We start from the raw sequence: 25,087 nt of genomic DNA, 5'->3' as shown, positions 1-25,087 counted from the left end.
TTCAGGAGGCTGAGTGTTGGGAATAAAAGTTTGGAGTTGTAAAGAAAATGAGTATTTAAGTAAAGGATTTTTTAGTAAGGCACATTTATTTTTGTAGAAGGGTGTTGTTTATAGGACTGGTTGTTATGAGAGTACACTGAATAAAGAAGGGGTTTTTATTTTTAATGCAGTTTGCTTTTGGTATTGTGTTTTGCCTCTTTTGGCTGGAGTTGGACGGTATAATTTAAGCTGAACTTGATTGGCTAATGTGAAGAGTGTAGGGGTGTGTGTAATGAAGAGGTAAGGGCAGTTATGGTGGGAAGAGCTGTTGCCACGGGAGGAGTAATTTACAGAGTGAGTAGTAGATGTGGGGTTTGTAGTTGTTTACTGAAACTAGGGCAGGGAGGCACAAAGGATAAGGAAATCTGGCCTTCAAAGTGGGGAGCAAAGAATAAGGGAACTAAATAAACTCTTTGAAGAGAGACTCCTTGTGTCTAACACTGAGGCAGGAGAGTCGCTTGAACCTGAGAGGTGGAGGTTGCAGTAAGCCGAGATTGCACCACTGCACTCCAGCCTGCACAACAGAATGAGACTCGGTCTCAAAAAATAAAAAGGCTATAATCCCAGCACTTTGGGAGGCCGAGGTGGGCGGATCACAAGGTCAGCAGATCAAGACCAGCCTGACTAACACCATGAAACCCCATCTCTACTAAAAATACAAAAAAAAATGCCTGGTGTGGTGGCACGCACCTGTAGTCCCAGCTACTCGGGAGGCTGAGGCAGGAGAATTGCTTCAACCAGGCGGGCAGAGGTTGCCGTGAGCCAAGATTGTCCCACTGCACTCCAGCCTGGAAGCCAGAATGAGACTCCAAATACATACATAGATAGATAGATAGATAAATAAGTGTCTTCAGACAATGTCAAACGTTTCCTGGAGAGAAACGGTGACAAAATTTCCTTGGCTGAGGACCACTGGTCATGATAGAAGAGTCTCCAGGCAGCCAGCTCTCTCTAGCGCCGTAAAAGAGGAACCAAACAGGTAGGCTTGAAGGGGCTTTACACTGGTGGCTTGGAGACAGGCAGGATTAGCCTGAAATCCAGAAGACTTCCTATAGGAGACTTCTTGGATGCCCCAGTATAATCCCATTAGCCCAATCCCCCTTCAGTTATGGCATCCTCTCTAGAGAAAAGCCTCTACCTCATACCCATTTGCCCTCCAGACTAATTACTTCCTAGGTTTTGTTTTTCGTTGAGCAGAAGCTGGCTTTGCACTTTACAAACACAAAGGATCACATCCTCAGAAGGCCACCAGTAGAATGAACCTGTGCTGGGGTTAGCTTGGGGTTGCCTAGCAACGCCATGCACATACCAGGGCTGTTTTCTTCCTCTTCAAGCTAAAAGGAAAGTCCTGTCCATTAATTCCCAGCTGCCCTGAAACTTCTCAGAGAGTTGCCAGCTTCCTGCGGTTTGTATTTTCATCTTCCTCATATGATGTGGAGAAAACCTGCCACTGTGGTCTGTTTATCTTACTTTAGTCTGTTGGCAGGGGAAGGGTGGGGAGGAAGCAAGAGAGAAAGAGAAGGGGTGGGAAAAAAAGCCTCATTCAATCTAGAAATATACATATTTTGAGTGCATATCTCTGACTGACACACTAGTGTTTTTTTGCAAATTTAAATTTGATGGAGCGGACATGGGTTTCCTATACAATGAGGCTTCTGTTGACACATTGGACAGGAATTTAGTCAGACAGGTGACCTCAAGGTAGCTAAATAACAAAGCACCTCCAAATACATACCATGCTGAGCAAATGTTGGTAGGTCTGTCATTTAGTGCATTTTCTGTGATTCATTCCCCAAAACTCTACCAATAGAAATTGTTAAAGCTGAAGGTAGCTGGAGGTTGGAGAAATTCTCTCTTCCTTGAGAACCTGTGAAATGTCCCTTGGGCTTTTCCTACTGAGCTCATTTTGTTCCTGCAGAAATGTATGTGGCATTTCTCCGCAACTGGGGGTGGCTTTCCCTCCACACACCTGCTCATGGTATGAAGAGAGCAGGGGTCTTCCAGGCAGGGCTGCAGTCAGGATGGAGATGTGAATCTGGGCTCTGTGAGGAGAGTTATGTAGACCAAACAAGACTTTCTCCAGGTATGCACACACTGGTGCTTTCCTTGCCTGCTGGACTTAGCGCCAGGCTGTGCAACAAAAGAAAACGGATTCCTTGGTAAGTCTCCCTGTTTGCCCTCTCGAGATAGCTCGGCTTCCCTAAGGACTACCCCACATTAGGTCTCCTCTGTTGCACACCCTCCTGTCTCAGATCCTAATCCAATACCACCTTCTGGAAAGGATGAGAGGCAGCAAGCACTGAAGAGTGAAACTCCTTTTCTTAAACAAGTAAAACTTAATTGTGTGAGACCTTGCTTCTTAGGAATATGTCTGTAAATTCCCACCACTGTCCAGGCTCAATGCCCCATGCTGGTAATCCTAGCACTTTGGGAAGCCGAGGCTGGAGGATCATTTGAGGCCAGGAGTTCAAGACTAACCTGGAGAAATAGCAAGTCCCAATGTCTACTAAAAAATAAAAAATAAAAAATTCACTGGGCGTGGTGGTGCACACTTGCAGTCCTAGCTACTAAGGAGGCTGAGGCAGGAGGATCACTCAAGCTCAGGAGTTCAAGGTGGCAGTGAGCTATGATCATGCCACTGCACTCCACCTGGATGGTAGGGTGAGACCGTATCTCAAATTCCCACCATTGCCATATGCATCTATTAGGTTTATCAGCATTCTCGTAAGGGGTACTCTAGAGAAAAGAAGGAAGATGTCAGGTGAAGGCCTCTGGAACACTGAAAAGAGGAGTAGGGGAGATGCTTTGATTCACAAGATTTGGGTCAGGAAGGTTTCAAATCAATTACCTCCATCATTACAAGGCTTTTTATCCTTCGCCATGGCCCAATCCAACCTGCACTTTATGTAGTTTAAAAATAGACATAGAAAAAGATGGAAATAGAGATGGTGTAAGAGGTAGAAATAGGACTCAAGATAGACATAGATATTTAAGGAAATTACTTTCTGGGGAAAAGTAAATTAATGGTCATTGGGGTATATTTAAATGAAGTAAGAAAATATATCCCAAGTGCACAACTCTGCAAATTTACCAGAAGTCATTGCATTGTACACTTAAAAAAGGTGAATTTTATGGTGTGTAGATTATGTCCCATTAAAGCTGTTAAAAGGAAGAAAAATGAAAACATGTCTAGGAATTCTTGCCAGAATGTAGGTTTTGTGAGTGTGGCCACATCCTACCTGTTCTCTGCTTCTCTCCTACCTGTTGTTATAAAGAGCCTCGGAGGCTTTACTCGGGAGACCGTTCCCAGACTCCTGCTGTCCAAACTCAGGTCAGGAGCGTGGTGGCTGCTGTTATTTTGAGTGCTGGAGTAATTAGAGAATTATATAGGCAGCTAATTTTGCACACACACATGAGCACATGCATACAAACACACACACACACACACACACACACACATGCACATACACACAGCAAAAAACGAAAAGAAATCCACAAAATAAGAATTACCTCCACCCCATCGCCTTTCCCCCAAGCACATATATTTTTTCTTCTATCTTTCCCCAGTTCATGGCACCCAGCATCCATTCCCTCCACAGCCTTCAAATCCTGCAGTATTTTTAAATCGTGCCATAAATAGGTTGAGTGATAAGCAGCCAACATCTTTAAGTGCCCCTTAAAACTAAATACTACCTACATCTGCATATGAAAATAGCCCAGCAAAACCATCCAGTTTTTGGTCCTGAGAAGTTCATGATAATCCTATGTAAATATATCTTTAAAATTCTGAAAGATGGCGGGCACTTTGCCTCCATCCTGGGTTGATTGATAGGAAATTTTTTTCTCTTCTACAGAAGAGCACTTCTTTAAAAAAAAAAGAAAGGAAGAAAAGCTTCTTTTCAGTAGCATCAATCCTGAGCTATTGGCTGGAAATCACAGCCTCGCTAGTCTGGTTGTCAGCTCAGCACTGGTTTAGTTGTCTGGGATGTGCATTGAACTCCCCGCTTTGGGAAGGTTGCCTCTGACCTAGGTCAGTTGTCACTGGGGATCCCCTGCATCTGCGACCCCACTCTGTCTTGCTACTGCATGCATTGCCTGCTCTCCCCACTCTCTGGAAGGCAGGCGCGGGCCCCACTGTGAGGCTGGCCCAGCGGCTGCCCTGCGGCCTTGCTCCCCTCTGCATGGCTCCCCTGCTTCCCCAGCGCGGCCTCACGTCCCTCCTTCTCATCCTCTCCATTTCTCCAACCAGATGGCTGCCCTGACTTGTGCAACGGCAACGGGAGATGCACACTGGGTCAGAACAGCTGGCAGTGTGTCTGCCAGACCGGCTGGAGAGGGCCCGGATGCAACGTTGCCATGGAAACTTCCTGTGCTGATAACAAGGATAATGAGGGAGGTGAGCACGCGTCTTCTCATTCCCAGCCCCTACGAGCTCAGCGTTGTCCATGCTTTCGTCATGAGTCATTTTTCTTCTGAAAGACCTCCCCTGTATTATTGTCACACGTTGTTGTAAGATTTCCTTCTAAGCAAATGCAGCAGAGAACAAGTGTCCTTATGCCTGCAGGGGACTCCAGGAGACACGGACTGGAGGCACTAGGGGTTGATGCTGGCTAAGAATTCCCAAGTTTCCATTGCCACGGAAAGGTGGCTGGGCCCTGGCACTGCCTTCAGGGTTACTGGTCCTGCCAGACTTTTCAGGGCTGGGGGTAACAATCCGTGACAATGAGGATGACAATCTGTGCCTCACACCGCACTAAGCTGTCATAAGCAATGCCTGATGATTTCATCCTTACAGTCCTTTGAGATGTCACTTTACAGATAAGGAAACCGTGGCCTGAAGAGTGATTAAGTAAGTCTTTCAAGATAATCCAACCACCATTAGTAAAATTGAGACCCAAACCCAACTATGACTTCAAAGTGTCTGTTGTAACCAGTTGCCAGCAAACTGTGGTCCATGGACCAAACCTGGCCTGAAAGCTAAAAATAGTTTCAACATTTCTAATGGTTGGGGGAAAAAAAATCATGAAAAGAACAATATTTCATGATGTGAAAATTACGTGGAATTCAAATTTTGCTGTTTATAAATTTTTAAATCACTTTATTGAGGTATAATAGACATATAAAAAGCTGTGCATATAGCTGGGCACAGTGGCTCATGCCTGTAATCCCAGCACTTTGGGAGGCTGAGGTGGGCAGATCACCTGAGGTCAGGAGTTGGAGACCAGCCTGGCCAACATGGTGAAACCCTGTCTCTACTAAAAATACAAAAATTAGCCCGGCATGTTGGCGTGTGCCTGTAATCCCAGCTACTTGGGAGGCTGAGGCAGGAGAATCACTTGAACCTGGGAGGTGGAGGTTGCAGTGAGCGGAGACCATGCCATTGCATTCCAGCCTGGGAAACAAGAGCAAAACTCTATCTCAAAAAAAAAAAAAAAAGCTGTGCATATTTGATATACAGTAGTCCTCCCTTATCTGCTGGGATATGTATCAAGACTTCCTGTAGATGCCTGAAGCCATAGATAGGACTGAATTCTATGTAGACCATATTATGTTTTCTCCATCTGGTGACGGAGACAGCTGCTAAGTAACTAATGGGCAGTTAGTGTCTACAGCAGGCGTCCCCAAACTACGGCCCACGGGCCGCATGTGGCCCCCTGAGGCCATTTATCCGGCCCCCCATTGCACTTCAGGAAGGGGCACCTCTTTCATTGGTGGTCAGTGAGAGGAGCACAGTATGTGGCGGCCCTCCAACGGTCTGAGGGACAGTGAACTGGCCCCCTGTGTAAAAAGTTTGGGGACGCCTGCTCTACAGTGTGGATATGCTGGACAAAGGGATGATTCACAGCCCAGATGGAGCAGTGCAGGACGCGAGCGATTCCATCGAGCTACTCAGAGCGGCCTGCAATTTAAAACTTATGTATTGTTTCTGGAATTTTCCATTTAATATTTTGGACCACAGTTACTGTGGAAATTAAACACCTCAGTGAGTTTGGGAATAAATACACACCTATGAAACCATCACCACCATCAAAGCCATAAACATGTCCATCACCTACCAAAGTTTCTTCCTACTGAATGAATTGAGGGCCGGGCTGCTTGTTCTTGAGGTCCAATAACGAGACGCAGACAGTCAGGAAAGAAACTCTCTGGTTACAGAAAGAAACTCTCCTGGGTACAGGGAGAAGGCCGGAGATAAGTCACCAGACCAACTCAAAATTGCAAAGTTTTCCAGTGCGTATATACCTTCCAAGCTATACATCTACGTGTAAGTGTGCATTCAGCTGAAGACAAAAGTGATTGATTCCATCTAATCTATAACTAAGGTTTGGGTCCTGGGGACCTTCCTCTGGAACCTCAGTAAATTTGCTTAATCTAGAGGGATCCTGGTGCCAGGGGTGAATGCCCTGATCTTGTCTCCAGCTAAGGTGTGGAGGGCTGGGGAATTCCTTTAGACTCCCAATAAAACTTGTTTAATCCTAGACGGGCCCTGGTATGAGGAATTTAAGATTCCTGTGTTATCTTATCAAGGTTCAAGGCCTAGGAAAAGCCTGGGCAAGACTCTTGGTGGGCTTCTGTTACACTGCAGGCTTTGTGTAAGGGTGCTGATTCTTTCCACCTTTAATGTGTAACCTAACCATTCATTCAGTGCCAAAACCGTCGTCACGGAGGCCTGCCTGTTCAGCTATTGGTGAGACCCGGCCTGCCACTCCGCTCTCTTTGTTATTGTTTTGGGGTGATTTTTTTGGTTTTAGAAGTTTTTATGGTAAGAACATTTTAACGTGAGAGCCACCCTCCTGACATATTTTGAGTATACACTACTTTGTTAGCTGTAGACACTATGCTATGTGGTGGATGTCCAGAATTTCTTTATCTGTATCGCTGACGCTTTGTACCCCTTGACCCACACCTCTCCATTTATTGGAATATAACCATGCCCCTTTGTGTTAAGTGTGCTCTGAATGAAGAGACCACCTAAACAGGCTTTATGTGAGCAACAAGGCTGTTTATTCACTCGGGTGCGAGTGGGCTGAAACTGAAAAGAGAGTCAGTAGTGGGTGGCGGGATAGAAGCTGGCTTTATAGGTTGGGGTAGGTAATGGAAAGTTACAGTTTAGGGAAATTTTTTGCAAGCCGGTGGAGGGTGTCACAGGGCCCAGTGTTGCAAGGTTGACTTATCAGTTGAGGCAGGAACGGTGGTGGACTGTCACAAGGTCGGTTAATCAGGCACTGCAGGAGCTAGCTGTTCTTCTCCTTTTGCAGTTTTTCTGTCACCTTAGGCTTTCTGGCTTCAGGAGATCATCTGGAAATGTGCATGCAGCCCACAGGGGTCACTGTGGCTCGACTGTGGTATCGCTCACAGTGCAGTCAGTTCAAAGTACCTGGCAATTTGTGTATGTTTTGTCTAGGGCTCATTTCACTCTCCAGGTCAGCGTGGAGTCACAGCAAAAACCACTTGGCCATCAAAGCCTAAAACATTTACTCTCTGGCCCTCTGCAGGAAAAGTTTTCTATCCCCTATTGTAAACCTTTGAGCTGAATTTCCCCATGTTTCGTCCTGAAGGAGTGCTAAGATTCTGGGGCTAAATGAGGTTGGGTTAGCACATGAGCCACCTGATCTAAGAATATTGTAGAATATTCCCTAGATGTTAGTTCAGGTGTGTTATCCACCCCCACCAAAATTACTAACTGATCAGAATTCACCGGGGGCAGAGGTTGTTCCAGAGTGTAAGAAGATCCATGAACCCAATCATTTGATTTAACAAAAATGTATATAGTGCCACCTTGGACCAGTCATTGAAATCTAGGAATATCAGTGACCAAGTCAAAGTCAGCCACTGCCTTCATGGCCCCAACAGGGCCTTTCAGTGGTGTCCAGAGGGGGGTGTAATCCATCAGGGTGGTGGATGACGGTATATAGTCATTCTGTTTTTACTTTTTCTTATCCTCTTAATGGCTATTTTGCAGTTTCCATAATTTATGATTGCCATTGTGCCTATAAGTAATTTGTGAATAAACAGATGCACATACACTGATAGGAGTACACAGTCAGAACAGTTTATAGAACTGATGCGGTTTACAGAGCTCCCATTCATTCGTTTTCTCTTTCCTGAAACAGAGCCAAAAGAGAAGGCACTTTAATTCATTTTTTAACAAGTTAAGGCATAACTACATAATGCTTTTTTTTTCCCAAGTCAGAATCACACGACTTTTGCTGGTAAGGTTCACTGTTTTCCCTTCTGCCTCCCTGGTGATTTCACTGAGCACAGCGGTTGCTTACAGATCAGCTTCTACTTCCAGAAAGGAGCTGCTCTCCTGGCTCCCTTCCCTGTTGCTGGTGTCAACAGCTGAAAGCAAAACAAATGGCTGGAATGCCGCACAGAGGGGAGAGGGGGAACTCTGGGGGACTGTCTCCCTAGCATGCCCTGCCTTACCCATTTCCCTCCCCACCAGCGCTACCCCTGATCCCAGCTCCCACCTGGCCAACACCAAATTACTGAAGTGGGGGAGCTAAAAGAGGCTCCCAGGGTTCCAGGGCCTAAGGGTTGCCCACCAGGCACAATTCAGGATCCCCCCTGGCTGGCAGAGACAAAGCAGTCCAAAGGCAGGGCACAAAAGCAAATGAGGCAGTGATTATGCTAAAGACAATAATGGCCTTGTTATGGGAACTATTAAAGCAAACCTCCCAAGGAAGTAATTAACCACAAAGTGAAAAAAAAAAAAAAAAGGCTGCACGGTGTTTATAAAAAGAAACTCCCAGTTAATTCAGAGTTGCTTATGTCAGGTGAGAGGAGTAGACACCAATTCTGTCTCACCTGGCGTAAGCAATTCACAATTAACTGAGTTCTTTTTTTTGGAGGAGATTCCTCCGTGTAGAGTATCCTTTCTGTGGTTAATGACTTCCCTAGGAGGTGGGCTAAGCACTTTGCTGTTTATTGATAAATATTAAGGTTGCTCCTCAACTCCAGATTCAATCCTGCAGCACACTAATTATATCACTTTTCGTTTGGTTGGGGTGGGGGTGGGAGTTCTACCCTAGGCTCTGTCCTGCTTTGTGAGTTCTCAGGAAGGGCTATGTGAGTTTATAAACTTGGCAGTGGGTCAGAGAGGCACCTGGGCAGAACGTGAATGCAGACCCGGGGAGCAGCTGCAATGAACACATTTGTTATAAATTTCATGAATGGGCAAAATAATAGAGCAATCTACCAAAGTGACTGGAAAAGCAAATCACTTTTCCATCTAGAAACACTCTACTCTAAAAAAAATCTGTTTGAAGGGATATATGTTTTTTATTTTAAACTGAGATAGATATAGATACAAATACAGATAGAGATATTTGAAGCCTTTAACAACCTTTTTTTCAACCTGGGTTCCTCTGTGAGAGAATTAAGCCCTAATCCTTATGGCCACTGGTAGTTCAGTATGTGGCAGAACCACCTTGATTCAACACGGAGTGCTAAGCCCTGTCCCTAGAGCTCTTGATTCCCTAAGTCTGGGAGACAGTGCAAGACTTCGAATTTCTAGTAAATATCCCAGCAGTGCTGACGCAGGGGACGCTGATGCAGGTCCTCTTTGAGAACCACTGTCCTAAACCCTCTGTTCTATGTAATGAATTAACTTCTCTCCTATGAGTCTAGAATGGTACTGGATAAAGTACCTCCTTTGGAAGAACTGAGAAAACTTTCACCCAAATATGCTCTGTAGCTGGGCACGGTGGCTCACGTGTGTAATCCCAGCATTGTGGGAGGCTGAGGTGGGTGGATAACCTGAAGTCGAGAGTTCGAGACCAGCCTGACGAACATAGAGAAACCCCCATCTCTACTAAAAAATACAAAATAATTAGCTGGGCGTGATGGTGCATGCCTGTAATCCCAGTTACTTGGGAAGTTGAAGTAGGATAATTGCTTGAACCCATGAGGTGGAGGTGGAGGTGAGCTGAGATCACACCATTGCACTCCAGCCTGGGCAACAAGAGCGAAACTCCGTCTCAAAAAATATATGTAGATATACGTTCTGTAGTCTGCAGTATTTAGATGAAATCCCCGTTGGAAAAGGCTGCCGTAGAATACCCCCACAGAAACAGTTTGTGCTGACTCCCTTCCTTCTCACTCCCATGGCTTTCAGAGTCTCCAAACACCCCAGCCATGTGACCACTGCTCATGTACCCTCAAGAAGCAATGGCTGATTCTGAAGGGACAGGCCTTACCCGCCATGGCCACTAAAAAGAAGTGGAAATGGTTCAGACAGATATGCCAGCCAGCAGACTGGCTTCTTAATAGTGAGAGATCTTCGCTTGAACTGCTCACCCCAATTTGAAAAAGAAGAGACTCAAAGAAATATTTTTGCTTACAGAAGACAAATACCAGCTCATTAAAGTCTGAGAATACACACAACATGTGCACCAAGTGACAGGCGGATAATATTTAATTATCACCACCAAGACAGAGGTGTGAGATTTAGTTCATCACAGCCAGGGGTAGGAGAGAGGGTGTAGATTTCCTCTAAAAGTGGGAACCACAGGGTGAGGCGGCATCGTTAGCCCGTCTGGCCTGGTGAGACAGCCCTTACTCTTTCCCCCTTCTCCTTTATCGCCCTGAACTCAGGGGCAGGAGCCCTAGCCCTCCCATCATTTCAAGCCGGCATGGGAGTCAGTCTGAAGCACCTGTGGAATCCTATGAGATGTTCTCTCCCATCCGTGGGCAGCGGTGGCAGTGGAGACCAAAGGAGGTGATGTCATAGCCACATCGCCTGGAGGTAGGGGGTAGGAGGAAGCCCTTTTTAGGCTGAGCTTGTCCTCAGTTGCCCCGCATCACTTCCTTCCTTACTAAACTAGGAGAGATGTCTTCCCCCGCCGCCCCCCCCACCGCCGTTCTGTTTCCACACAGCACCAAAAGATGTTTTGCACCTTCTCTTTCACATGCCTCATTTCTGAACAGGTGACACTGTATCATTGCGATTGATGAAGGGCTTGGGCTTCAGAGTCAGCCTTTGTATCCCAGCTCTGCAAGTCGCTTTGCTTCTCAAAGTCTCAATCTTCTTATCTGTAAAATAGGCATGGAAATCCCAATGCCACTAGCTGGTGTGAAATTTAAGTGAGAAAATACATGTGATGTGTTTTACAGGACAGCTGGCTCATAGATGCCTTCACATATTGGCTGCTGCTAGCACTAACGTTGTTAACATTAATGTTATTTTCTAAAAAGGAGACTGAATTCATATAGCTGGAACCCAACCAATAATTTTTCGAGTGTACACAACCACAAAGGCTTTCACTTTGTGCTTATTGAACTTAAGTGCTGCGTGACTGTGTGGAGGGCTTGTTTAAAAGTCAGATTTCTAAGACCCCGCCTTTGAGGTTCTGATTTATTCGTCAGATATAAGATCCAGGAATCTGTACTTTTACCAAGCACCTGAGAGTGTCTGATACATGTGTGTTTGCTCTGCAGATGACATTTTGAGATAAACTTTTTAAAAGAATGGCTTCCTCTGGGTGGGCTGACCCAGCCTAATGTTATAGTGCCTACACTCCAAGCCCTTACCCCTAGAATCCCCAGAACACAGGAGTGCAGTGAGGAGAGGGGAATTTTATTTAAAGAAGAAATAAGTAGCTGAAAAGATATGATGTCTGGGCATGGTGGCTCATGCCCATAATCTTAACACTTTGTGAGACCAAGGTGGGTGGATCATTTGAACTCAAGAGTTCAAGACCAGCCTGGACAGCATGGTGAAATCTCATCTCTACAAAACATACAGAAATTAGCCAGGCAGGCATCCTGGCATGCGCCGATAGTTCCAACTACTAGAAGCCTGAGGTAGGAGGATCACTTATTTGGCAAGTTGAATCTACAGTGACCTGTGATTGTGCCACTGTACTCCAGCCTAGGCAACAGAGTGAGACCCTGTCCCAAAAAAGAAAAAAAAAAAAAGACAAGACATGAAGATATTTTTATGTGTAGGTCCTTAGTGAATGACTTCAGTATGATTTAGAAGTTCTCCCTTCTTGGGCCATGTGCAGTGGCTCACACCTATAATCCCAGCACTTTGGGAGGCTGAGGCTGGCTGATCACGAGGTCAGAAGTTCAAGACCAGCCTGGCCAATGTGGTGAAACCCATCTCTAGTAAAAACACAAAAATTAGCTGGACGTGGTGGCACATGCCTGTAATCCCAGCTACTGGGGAGGCAGAGGGAGGAGGACTGCTTGGATGGGGGGCAGAGCTTGCAGTGAGCCAAAATCACACCACAGCACTCCTGTGTGGGTACAGAGTAAGACTCCATCTCAAAAAAAAAAAAACAAAGTTCTCCATTCTTGGTTGGAGAGGTGGCTGATGTTTGTTTCAAAGTTTAAAAAACTTGAACTCTCTGTAATTAGGGTATGAATTCATCGCCCCAATCATTCATCCATCTATCCATTCATTAGCTTATGTATTTACGGTTTAACAAACATTTGTTGAGGCTTTACTGCCTGTTAGACCCTGAAAATAAGCCTTTAGAAATACTAAAGCGAATATGACATATGTCCACAAAGAGTTCACTACCCATCTACAAAGATGTATAAACCCATTGTTATTATTATTATTATAGTCCAGCCTGTGACAGGGATGGACCATCTTATTAGATGGCAGTAGTTCAGTGGGAGCATAGCAAAGGGACTGTCACATATATGGGCATCAGGTGCATGACGGAGAGAAAGCCCATGTCATGCTTTCTCTCATAGAAAGTCCTTCTTGACTTTCTATGCAGCTCATGTCTGTGGGGTGTCCTCAAAGCCATAGATCTGTGTGATCAGTAACCCCTGGTGGAGGCTCTTCAGGCCACTAACAGTTTCTTCAGTTCCCTCTCTAAATTAAGGACTCTTCGTTGGCTTCTCTGCGGAGCTATGTTTCCCATCCTACCTTCATCTCCAAGGCTTCACTCCTTGCTTCACTCCAAAGGAGGCTGCCTTGGGTTAAGAGATGTGGATGCTGGCCTGAGCTCCGGGCACGCCATCCAAGGCACTCCAGCCAGGGCTAAATGAGGAGAAATAACACTGGAGTCTGTCCAAAGCACTTGGAACAGACAACACCCACCCCTTGCCCACTGCCTCCTCCCGCTCCCTCCCCATCCCATAACCATCCAAATTGGTTTGACATGATTCAGGAATGCTCTTCCGGCTTTATCTCACTTGTTAATTAATAACTCACCTTGTCTCTGCATTTAGCAGAGCCAAGCTAGGGACTTCAGGGACTCCAAAAGGGTTCTGGTTCCCATGCCCAAATAATCCAGTTCCTTCCTCCAATGAGAAACAAAGCTTGGTGAACCCACAGTAAATGCCTTGATTAATGTGTGCCAATTATGTTGATGAATTGGTTGGGTGTAGCTTAAAAGTACAACATTGCTCTATTAATTGGGTTGGATGAGGATTCCCTTTGTAGTCCAAAGACCTTGTGGCAAATGTAGCTGGAGCCATAAACAGAGTCCCTGATTAGCTCCCAGAGAGAAAAGCAATGTATCTAACGCTTAGGAGGGAAACTTGGCATTGGGGACACTGGCAGCTGGCCAGATGCTGGGTCTCTCTTCTTTAGGAGGGAAACAGAATTCACCCCAACTGAGATCCTCAGGGAACACATGGCAACAGGGGTCTGAAATTATTCTGGCTCTTCCAGACGAAATAAGATCTTTGACTTCTTGGGCATATTTGACCAGAGGATCTTCTGTTTAGGAAACTGGAAGGTAGGGGTTCAGTGTTCTTTTATTCTGCTGAGGTTTAGAAAAAAGATAGAACCAGCTGGGTGCAGCGACTCACACCTGTAATCCCAGAGCTTTGGGAGGCCAAGGCAGGCAGATCACCTGAGGTCAAGAATTTGAGACCAGCCTGGCCAATATGGTAAAACCCTGTCTCTACTAAAAATACAAGAATTAGCCAAGTGTGGTGGCTTACACCTGTAATCCCAGCTGCTCAGGAGGCTGAGGTATGAAAATTGCTTGAACCCAGGAGGCAGAGGCTTCAGTGAGGCAAGATTGTACCACTATACTCCAGCCTGGGCAACAGAGCAAGACTCCATCTCAAAAAAAAAAAAAAAAAGATGGGACCTATTCTCTTTATTCTCTTACGTATAAAAATTATAATCAGTAAGATTTGTGAGAGTTTACATGTGCCAAGCACTGTGCTGAGCTGCTTCTGCACCTGGGTTGTGGGAACAGCCTCCCAGGTGTCTCCCTGCCACTGCTCTTGCCATCTGCTCTCTGTTTCTCCACACAGCAGTCAGAGGGAGCAGTTTATTAGGTTGGTGCAAAAGTTATTGTGGTTTTGTCCATTGAACACAATTAATTTTTATTATTTTTATACATTGTTAATTTTAATTTTAATTAATAAATATTAATTTTAAAATGTTTATACATTGTTATATATGGACAAACAATGTATTAGGTTGAACCAACCTAATACATTGTAAATTTCACCATTCCATGTTCTCCCAGGGTGTCTCATGGAGTTAGAATCCAAATCAGATGTTTGTTCCGCCATGGCGTAGAGAGCCCTCTGCATGTCCCCTGAGAAGGTCTCCGACCTGTCTTCTTCCATCTTCTCCAGAAGCTCTGCCTGATACACTCTGGCTGGTGTTCAGACCACATGGGTGCAAAGCTTAGTTCCACCCCAGGGTCTCTGCTAGAGCAAGGTGGAAATGCTCAATCCAGGCACTTTTAGCACTGGCCCGTTCTAGTCATTCAGTTCTCAGCTCAAACCCCTAAGAAGAGCTTTCTATGAAGTTTTCCTCTGTCTCTCTCCCGTCAGCCATTAGTGTTTTCTTTATGGAAATATCACCTCCTAAATTTTCTCGTACTATTATTCTTGGGGGTTGTCTGTTTCTTTCCACTAGAATATAAGTTCAGTGAGTCTATTTCATCATATTATGTTCATTATACAGATAAGGATACAAAGGCTCAAGAAGTTAAGACTCAGAATAGGCCTTTCACCTAACCACTATGATGTATGGTTTTTCTCCTTTAAAGCCATTGACTCACTTTTTCTAAAACACTCAAAAAATTTGGACAGTGTTTCTGAGGAAGATTCAAACAAGTACAGAATGTGTGTTGCTGCAAAGGAACCTCAGGAAAAAAATCACTTCAAAGTCAAAACTTTTCCATTGAAAACCTTTTCCTGGTACATGTAATTGACCATTGAATTAGTTTTTTCTTTAATAAAAAAAAAAAAAAAAGGTGTTTAAAGTTTATAATTTACCCAACACAGCACTTTTAGTCTTTTTTAATCAAGTCTTTATTAGTTTAAATGGTTATTAAGTGTCTCTTAAGGGATTATGGTTTTTCCCCCTGATTAGATGACAAATCAAATATTCATTAAGAAATTGTGATGAAAATGCATAATCTGAAAAAAATTTTAATCACATAAATCACTATGGACTTATTTTGGGGAATTAGAGGATGAAAATGCAGATTTCACTGGTGGTAAGGAGGTAATGTTAATATCCTTATGTTGGCTTCCTGTATTTGTGCCTTGGCCAGAGTCTTGGCATAGATGGTGGCAGACACACCCCCACATCCCTCGGTCTCTGTGACTAGCGTTTGAATAATGAGGCAAGGTCCTGATGCCATCGCTAGCTCCCCTGCTCTCACAGTCTTCCCCTCAGTCCGGACCAGTGGCTCCCTACCAGAGCAGCTCACTCACGCAGAGACATCTGTCAATGACTGGAAGCGTTCATGAGTCATGGCGGTGGGGAGGTGGGAGGTGCTACTGACATCCAGCGGGTAGAGGCCAATGTTGCTGCTAAATGCCCTACACACATAGGAAAGCCCCAAATCAAAGAACCTTCCAACCCAAAATGTCAATAACGCTAAGGCTGAGAAACCCGGTACAGACATGTAATGTCCCAGGAACACAAGTGTCTGAGGGACCAGATGGTCCCAAAATAGGCAGTGTCCATGGGCCTGATTTAAAGACATGATGTCCAAAACCCTAAGGTACTGAGCCCTTACCATGGGCCAGGCCCATGCTAAAACTTCACCCCCATTGCCTAAATAAATCATGACAATCCCCACAAGAGTCCTAAGAGTCTCTCATTATCCTCTACATAGAAGCAGAAATTAAGAGCCAGAGAGGTGAAGTGGCTTGTCCAAGCTCCCACCGCGAAAACGTAGCCAAGCCAGGATTCAGAACCCAGGTCAAGAGCCCTCCTCTGGGCTTCTCACAGCACCTGAGTGTTTGTTGAGTTTGGGCTCAGAGCAAGGCAGAGCAGAAGTGCCTGAGCAACCTCCGCCCCTCAGAAACACGAATTTTGCAGCATGCTGAAAAATACCATTGACGTTAGCTTTTCCCTCCAGTTTTGGATTTGGAATGCATTTTTGCCACAAAGTGCTTAGGCACTGAAATGCTGGGGGCGAGCAGGGGAGAGCCGAGCAGTTGGACTTTAAATAGCAAGGCGTTCTCCACCGCCCAGCAAGAGCAGCTGCCCAAGGCCTGTGCTCTTTTCTTTGACTTTCTATCTTCTCAGCCAAGAGCTCTGAGGGATTGGAGAGGGGCCAGAACTCTGTGGCCAAATGCAAATCCAGAGAAAACTGCAAGGTGTTCCCCAAACCTCTGTGCCTAATGCTTCTCTTCCCCAACTCACAACCGAGACCGAACCTTTCCAAGGTGATTCTCCTGCTCTGCCTGTCCTCAGGGTACGTCATCATGGAGCTCTCCCCACCCCCTTCAGTTTCCTGGAACTCTGTGGCCACGTGCACTGAGGCACATTACCTCTTTCATTTATGGGAATCACGGGATGCTTTCACTTATGGGAGTCTGGAAATGTCAGATGTAAAAAGGCTAAAATTTAGAGTCCCTGGATGCTGCAAAGCCCAGAGAGGGAAAGTTACTTACTCAAGGCCAAGGAGCAGGCAGGGCAGACCTGAGGCTGGAGTCCTGGTCTCCTGGCCGAAAATCCAGTGTGCTTTTCTCAATGCTACATTGCCACCAAAAGCACTCAGTGACCCTCAGGAGAATGGGTGCCTGCCACTACTGGTTGGAGCCAAGATCTGTCTCAGACCTGCGACCTAGGTTAGAATGGGTGGCGGCACCTAGGGCACCTCACAGTGAGTGCCACCTTCACTTTTGCCCCTTCGGCCCCTCATTCACCTCTTCCTAGTTGCAACCCTGCTCAGACCTCTGGTCATGAATGCCAGTAACAGAAAATACCCTCCCCCACACCAGCCACACTCCTGGACAGACCCCTCATCACCAAAATCATTTATTCATTCAACAAACGTATACCAAGCTCCCACTGTGTGGCAGGGCATGTGAACGAATAAGTTTCAAACTCTGCCCATAAAGAATCCTCTGTCTGGCGGGAGGTAAAGTACACACTAAAGCTGTCAGCAGAGCCACATATTAAGGATCCATTACAGAAGTAAGGCCAAGGGACCATGGCCCCCCAGAAGAGGGGCACCAAAGACTTCCAAAGTCGGTACGGCTTGAATATTAAAAGATATAAAGGAAATAGGCAAGGAAGGGAAAGCATTATGAGTGAAGGGAACAGCAAATGCACAGAGACAAGAAATAGCAATGCCTGTGTGGGGACCTGTGAGAAGCCTGGTACCTTGCAGCCTAGTCCACGTGCAGAATGGGGAAGAATGGGGCTTGCGTGCAGTGCTGGGCAGAGCTCAAGGCAGCCTGCATATTTGTTTGTGCCTCTTACCACATAGCGTCTCAGTCTTCAAAACTGCAACCACACCTGCCTCTCAGACAGCAGGCTGATGTATCTGCTTATGATAAACACACACACCACAGCTGAGAAGCAGGCGTGGCCTTTTGTTATGTTGCCTCCATTGCATGTGGGTATTCTTTCTCCAGGGGTGAGGAGGTAGCCTTGCAGGGTGGTCAAGAGGCTTTGGGGTCTGAGCTTCAGGTCATGTCCCAGCTCCTCCACTTCCTCAAGATATAAGCTTAAGCTGTGTCCCCTGTAAAGTGGAGCTAGGACTAACTTCTACCTCATAGGATGCTGTGAGGCTTAGATGAATTAATGCAGACAAAGCAGTCAGCACAATGGCTCTTATACGTCTTATACGTCAGTGAGCATCAGAATCACCTGGAAGTCTTCATGCACAGATGGCTGGGTCCCACCCTCAGAGTTTCAGATTCAGTAGGTCTGGCAGGAAGCCCAAGAATGCGCATTTCTCACAAGTGCCCAGATGATGCTGACGCGCTGAGAACCACTGACTTCGCGTAATGCGTGCCTTTGGAAGGGAAGCTCAGTGCTGACAAGAGTGATTCTTCCGAGCGTGCCAGCCCTGGGCCAGCTGATAAGGAGAGACAGGCCAAGCAGCTCTGCATCCGGAGGCGGTGGCCACTTGATTAGCATATGGACCTCCGGGACATCCCTGGGTTCACTGAGGTCCTTGCCGTAGAAGCTTGTCATCCGGAGAGGAGTCAGGGCTCCAACTTCCCAGGATCCATCCTCCCGCTTCAAGAGTGTTAGAATAAAAGAAGAACGTAGAAGGAGTTTGCAGGGAGAGGGCAGTGATAGCTGGCCCTTGTTCCTTGCCTTCTGTGACATTCTCCTGCTTCTCCCATACCCCCGACCCCACTTAGGACGGGTGGTGCTGTGCTGTTTACCGCTGGGGTCCACAGACTTTGGAATCAAACAGACATTGGAATCAGCTCTATTCTGGCTCATTCTTAGCAGCTGTGCTTCCTTGAGCAAAGAACCTAACCTCTCTGAGACTCAGGTCTCTTATCTGTAAACTGGGAATAATGATATCAACCTCATTGGCCTGTTGTAAGGTTTGACTAGAAAGTTTATAGACAGCAACTTTTTTTTTTTTTTTTTTTAAGATGGAGTTTCGCTTTTGTTGCCCAGGCTGGAGTGCAATGGCGTGATTTCAGCTCACCGAAATCTCCGCCTCCCAGGTTCAAGTGATTCTCCTGCCTCAGCCTCCTGAGTATCTGGGACTACAGGCATGCGCCACCACGCCCAGTTAATTTTGTATTTCTAGTAGAGACGGGGTTTCTCCATGTTGGTCAGGCTGGTCTCAAACTCTCGACCTCAGATGATCCGCTTGCCTGGGCCTCCCAAAGGGCTGGGATTTCAGGCATGAGCCACCTCACCCAGCCCTATAGACAGCAACATAATGCTCCTTTATTTAAATGGCTGCTCTAAATATTTGCATCTCTCTGTATGATGTGAGTTCAGAGCTTTTAAAAGCATACACTGCCTCCCAATCAACAACTCATCATTTCAAGGAATGCATACATTTCCAAGTCAGGAATCTATCTTTTAGTCCCTGTTATAATACATTCCCCTCAATTTCATCCCCACTGGCTCTGCAATGAGTGCTGTCTTCCCTCAGAGATCATGAACCGGTGACCCCCAAGCTGGGTGAGTCACTGCCATGTCCTGTTTAGCCTGCACAGACTCTTAAAAATCTTTCCATTCATTGCTGACATGTACAGGATTTCATTTAACTAACAAAGAAACTGAGGGCCTAGAGGTTAGCTTGCCCAGAGTCAAACAGCAGAAGGGCTGGGGTTGGAGCCCAGTTCTTTTAATTCCAAATGTCTTGTTCATTCTTCTCTCAGACCCTTTTTCTGAAAGTCATTTTAGGTCAAGTACGCCAGAGAGTCCAAAGCCGCTAGGTATCTGGGGTCATGCTGGAAAAGAGGAATCCATGGAGAAGACAGATGCAGAATAGAGAAGCTGCCGTCCTGGGAGCAAGCTCCTCCTGCTCTTCTGCTGCGCTCACTCAGAAAGCTTATGGCCCAGGAACTGTAGAAGTGGGAGAAAACCCCAGCCTACCTGGGGTCCATTACTCCAAGTCTTAGCCCTTTGATAAGCAACACTAATATCACTTTTCAGCTAGCCCACTGTCTGCCAGGGTGGCCATCACATGGGCCTTTGACATGCCATCTTTGTCTGTGCATCTTGCCACACAGATTTTTAGATGATCCCTTACCTGGCCTCTCCATTCTCTACTCCTAATCCTTAAGGCCGTGATTTCTCTTTTTTTCTTTTCTTTCTTTTTTTTTTTTTTTTTTGAGATGGAGTCTTGCTCTGTTGCCCAGGCTGGAGTGCGGTGGCATGATCTTGGCTCACTGCAACTTCTGCCTCACGGGTTCAAACAATTCTCCAGCCTCCACCTTCTGAGTTGCTGGGATTACAGGGGTGCACCACTATGTCCAACTGATTTTTGTATTTTTGGTAGAGATGGGGGTTTCATCATGTTGATCAGGCTGGTCTTGAACTCCTGACCTTGTGATCCGCCCGCCTCAGCCTCCCAAAGTGATGGGATTACAGGCGTGAGCCACTGCGCCCAGCTGAGGCCATGATTTCTTAATAGCATTCCACCGCTACACCTCCACTCAGATCATGCCAGCGACTTCTCTGGGCTAGACTATGGGTCCTCCAGCTTCTAATCTGTTCCCCACAGACCGGCTAGAAGAATCCCTTTAAAAGTCGGATCCCATCACACCCCCGTTCAAGCCTTGCCCCAGGGCCTCCCATCTCCTGTAGCGTGGCACCCAGGTCACCCCAGTGGCTTCCGTTGCTCTGCATGCGTGAGTCCCTGCTTCCATGCTGATGTCATTTTCTGTCCTCCTTCCTCCTCACTCTGCCCCATACCTGCCATCTTGCCATCCCTACAACTCACAAATACATTTCAGCCTGGGCTTCTGCACTTGCTGTTGCTTCTGCTCAGAGTGTTCTTCTTCCAGACGTTTCCAAGACCCGTTTCCTCACATTGTTTAGGTTTCTACGTGCACATCACTTCTTCAGAAGCCCTCCATGCCTTCCCTGTCTAAAGCAGAAAATCCCCTCCTTCATCACTTTCCAGGCCTTTACCCTGATTTATTTAATATCTTCAAAACACTGTCACTTGGCTGGGTGCGGAGGCTTATGCCTGTAATCCCGGCACTTTGGGAGACCGAGGTGGGCGGATCACAAGGTCAAGAGATCGAGACCAGCCTGGCCAAGCCCATTTCTACTAAAACTACAAAAGCTAGCTGGGCGTGGTAGCGTGCAGCCTGCAATCGCAGCTACTCGGGAGGCTGAGGCAGGAGAATCGCATGAACCTGGGAGGCTGAGGCATGACAATCGCATGAACCTGGGAGGCAGAGATTGCAGTGAGCCATGATTGCACCAGCTGCACTCCAGCCAGGCAACTGAGACTCTGTCTCAAAAAATAAAAGTAAAAAATAAATTCTCACTCCAAGTCCACCATGAATGCATTTGTTTATTGACTCTTTTCCCCTCTAGAATCTAGGGCCATAATCATGGGGTCTTTGCCTGCCTTGGTCAATTCATTGTTACACGAATTGAATGAATGAAAGCTTTCATGAGATGTGTTTGGGATAGGAAGTAGTGAGTTGGCTTTTATTTCCTAGATTATTGGGAGATAAATACATTTCATTTCAGGATTCCAAAAACGTGCATATGGACAGTGACCCCCAAGTCACTATATACCACTGATACCATTTTATCAATGCAAAGAAATCCAAATATAAAATACATCTTTTCTTTTCAGTGAGGTGTGAACACATAGTTGGACTGCTCTTCATCTATAGTATTGGCTTGGCCTCATCCTGTACATTGACTTCCTATGGGTTGGTGCCGTGGGTATGCAAGCCTCAGAATCCTCCTTTAAAACAAGAGGAAAGGCAGATGGTGCTGCAGATCATTCTTGGGTAAACTCCGAGCTCCCAAACTACCACTTGCTGGAGAAGCATAGAGCAGGACGAAAGAACAGCTGAGGCTGGGCCAGCTATGCGTGAATCCAGCTTCCCACCCTCCAGCAGCTGCCCAGCCTTCGTCAAGAAACTGACCTCTCTAGGACTGGGTTTCTCCATCTGAAAAGTGGAAGCAAACAAATGGTTACTATATGACAAGTCCTTCTGCATACAGTTTATTTAATTTTTGGCAACAGCCCTGTTAAGCTGGTGTTAAGCAGTACCGGGCCCTGACCGTGGCTGAGCTCACTCAGCAGCTCTTTGATGCTAAGAATATGATGGCCACCTGTGACCCCCGTCATGTCTGCTACCTAACCGTGGCTGCCATTTTTAGAGGTCGCATGTCCATGAGGGAGGCGGATGAGCAAATGTTCAACATTCAAAATATTTTACAGATGAAGAAACCAAGGCTCAGAGACGTAAAGTAACTAGCCCAAAGCCACACAGCCAATATTTTGCTGACCTGGGGTTGAACACAGATCAGCTGCCTCTAGATCCTGTAATCATAATTAGCAGAACAATACTAATTCCTTGTCCCTCCACCATAGAGTAGATGTGAAGGTTACATGAGAGCTGGGCACAGCGGCTCATGCCTGTAATCCCAGCACTTTGGGAGGCCAAGGCAGGAGGATTGCTTGAGCCCAAAAGCTCAAGACCAGTCTGGGCAATATACCAAGACCCTGTCTCTACAAAAAAATTATAAAATTAGCCAGGCACAGTGGTGGGTGCCTACAGCCCCAGCTACTCAGCAGGCTGAAGCAGGAGGATCTCTTGAACCCAGGAGTTTGAGGCTGCAGTGAGCCTAGATTGCTGCACTCTGGCCTGAGTAGCAGCACAAGACCTTATCTCTAAAAATAAACAAATAAGTATAAAACAAAATGAACGAGAAAATCTCCAGAGAGTGCTGAGCCCAGTGCCTGGAACATCAGCCACGTTTAGGAACGACACCATTTAGGAATCAGTGCTTCCAAGTCCCTGAATTCCGCAGGAAGCTGGTGGAATAGCCAAGCCTCGGCCCTTCTCCCAGCTGGCAGTCTGGGGTATTTCTTTATGCAGCGGCAGGAGAAGCATCACGCCCTGCTACTAATTCTCTCCACTCTGGGGCCAATCCTCCCACCTTCCCCCCAGGGACAAGGTCTCCCCTCAGGCAGAAAGTAATGGTTCCGGCTTGTTGCTCTGAGGTGTCGGTGGTGACAGCCCCTTTTCTTTCCGAGGGACCCAGCAGGTCACTGTCTGGCACCGGGCTGCCACCCCCTGCTGGGCCTGGGCTGCGCTGGCCGTCGGCTCAGTTCTGTGTGACCTGTCAGTGGGCTCTTTGAAATGGAGGTTGATGAGGAACAGAGCAGGGTAGACCAGGCGGCGAGAGGCCGCGAACAGCAGGCAGAGGGCAAGCACTTGGGGAAATCAGAGGCCAAGAGCAGAGGCCCCTGCTCTCTGTTGCCAGTGGTTTTTGTAGCAGTGAAGTGGGGAGACAGCCGCAGCCAGGATAGAAATCCCCCAGGTATAAAAAATGTGGCTCTGGGCTAACGAGGGTGAGACTGTGCCAGAGAGGCCTGTCAGAGGCTGTCCAAGGTGGGAAATTTCTGATCAAATGAGATTATTCCCAGAGGCCCTTTCTGGGTTGAAAGTCAGCAGGGGTGGGGCAGGGAGAGGAAAAGAAGTAAGGAGAAAGAGAGAGAGAAAACAACTAAGAAATGAACATGTTTTCCGAAGCGTCAGCATTTCCCTTCCTAAGTCCTGTGACATTCAGAGGGTACCTTTACACGGCTGTGACTTCTCCCAGCCCCCTATGAAGAACTGAGAGCAGAAGTCAAGAGGCTTTGGAGGAGGCTGGGCATGGTGGCTCACGCCTGTTACCCCAGCACTTTAATTCCAGCACTGTAATCCCAGAAGTCAAGAGGCTTTGGGAGGCCAAGGCGGGTGGATGACTTGAGGTCAGGAGTTCAAGACCAGACTAGCAAACATGGTGAAACCCTGTCTCTACTAAAAATACAAAAGTTGGCCAGGCATGGTGGATGTCGCCTGTAATCCCAGCTGCTCAGGAGGCTGAGCCAGGAGAAGCACTTGAATCCAGGAGGCAGAGGTTGCAGTTGGCCGAGATGGAGCCACTGAACTCCAGAGGCTTTGGAGGTGGACAACCAATGTGTGAGTCATGAATCACTTCCCCAACATGTACTAGCTCTGTGACCTTGGGCAAGACCCTTAAGCTCTGTGAACCTCAGTTTCTTCATCTGCAAAATGAGAATCATATAACCCACCTCAAAGGGCTCTTGTGAGCATGACTGGATGCTGGCTGGATGGAAGCACAGCGCAGGCTGAGAAAGCACTGAGGGGCTTAAGTGGCGGGCAGAGGGCCAAGCACTTCGTTGTAAACTTAAGTCAAAACTGTAAACTGGGTGAAGTTAGGAACTGGGGCAGAGGGCTGACCAAAACATTCTGCAGCCCACTTGCCCAAAACATGAATCACCCTCTAATATGTATGTAAATGATTACTCTTAGTAACTGCCTTAGATAAAAGAGCTCATCTATACATACTTGTACGAACATGTCAATCACAGCAGAGGGTCCAACAGGCTCCTGTGTGTTGGATACTCTTCATATCAGTCACACAGACTTACATGGCAGCTCTGTGTAGGATTTTGTTCCAGAGTGCAGCAGATAAGGTCTAAAACCCAGTCCTACCACTTAAACACAGGGTGGCCGTAGGTGAGTTATTTAACCTAAAAGTCTCCCGTTCCTCATTTGTAAACAACGAGGTAAATAGCACCCAGGATTCTAGTGGTGACTTAATAAGGGGATACATTTAAAGTACCCAGTCCAGTGCCAGGCACCCAGGAAGCTCCACCTGGGCACCAACCACTGGCTCTCATTAGACATGGTTGCCATTAATGTTCCATTGTCCTGCTGACCCCAGGATGTTATCACCTAACACAGGATCCCCACTCTAAAATGCGCTGGCCTTGGGAGGCATGGGGAGCCGGAGGACCGGGGATCTCAGCTGACGTGCTCGTAGTGCCCGAGTGGTTTGTGTTGGGCCTGATCACTCAAAGCCCTGCACTTTATAGGGAGTCAGTCAAGGATGAGACTGTCACTTGTGACTATTGGATAGACAGAGGTATGGCTGGTCCGTCCAAGGACAAAGCCCCCAAACCTATAGCCCTATGTTTTCATGAAGTGTTTCCCAATGTGTATCGCACTACATGCAATTGCAGGGAGAGGTTCAGAGCCAGAAGGATCCATGGGCAGGAAATGCTGTGTACTCCATAACAATATTAAAGACTCATAATGCGTAATTTATGTATCAAAGCCTCCAGGAAGTCTTGCTGTGAAGAAACCAGTTTCACTTTGTTTAACGGAATCCCAA

The 25,087-nt window shown here is 46.6% G+C and overlaps 1 protein-coding gene across 15 annotated transcripts in view; it reads left to right on the top strand.

The window, feature by feature from the left end:
* Positions 1 to 25,087, top strand: part of TENM2 (teneurin transmembrane protein 2) — a 3,817,113-nt gene that overhangs the window by 3,713,906 nt on the left and 78,120 nt on the right. For all 15 annotated transcript variants that reach the window (XM_074390353.1, XM_074390351.1, XM_074390352.1 and 12 more), the window contains one exon: positions 4,289 to 4,435. In XM_074390353.1, coding sequence (XP_074246454.1) covers positions 4,289 to 4,435 — 147 coding nt within the window. The remainder of the gene's footprint in view (positions 1 to 4,288; positions 4,436 to 25,087) is intronic.

This window comes from Saimiri boliviensis, chromosome 20, assembly GCF_048565385.1.
Source record: "Saimiri boliviensis isolate mSaiBol1 chromosome 20, mSaiBol1.pri, whole genome shotgun sequence".
Classification (NCBI taxonomy): domain Eukaryota; kingdom Metazoa; phylum Chordata; class Mammalia; order Primates; family Cebidae; genus Saimiri; species Saimiri boliviensis.
This window is presented reverse-complemented; position numbering and strand designations above follow the sequence as displayed.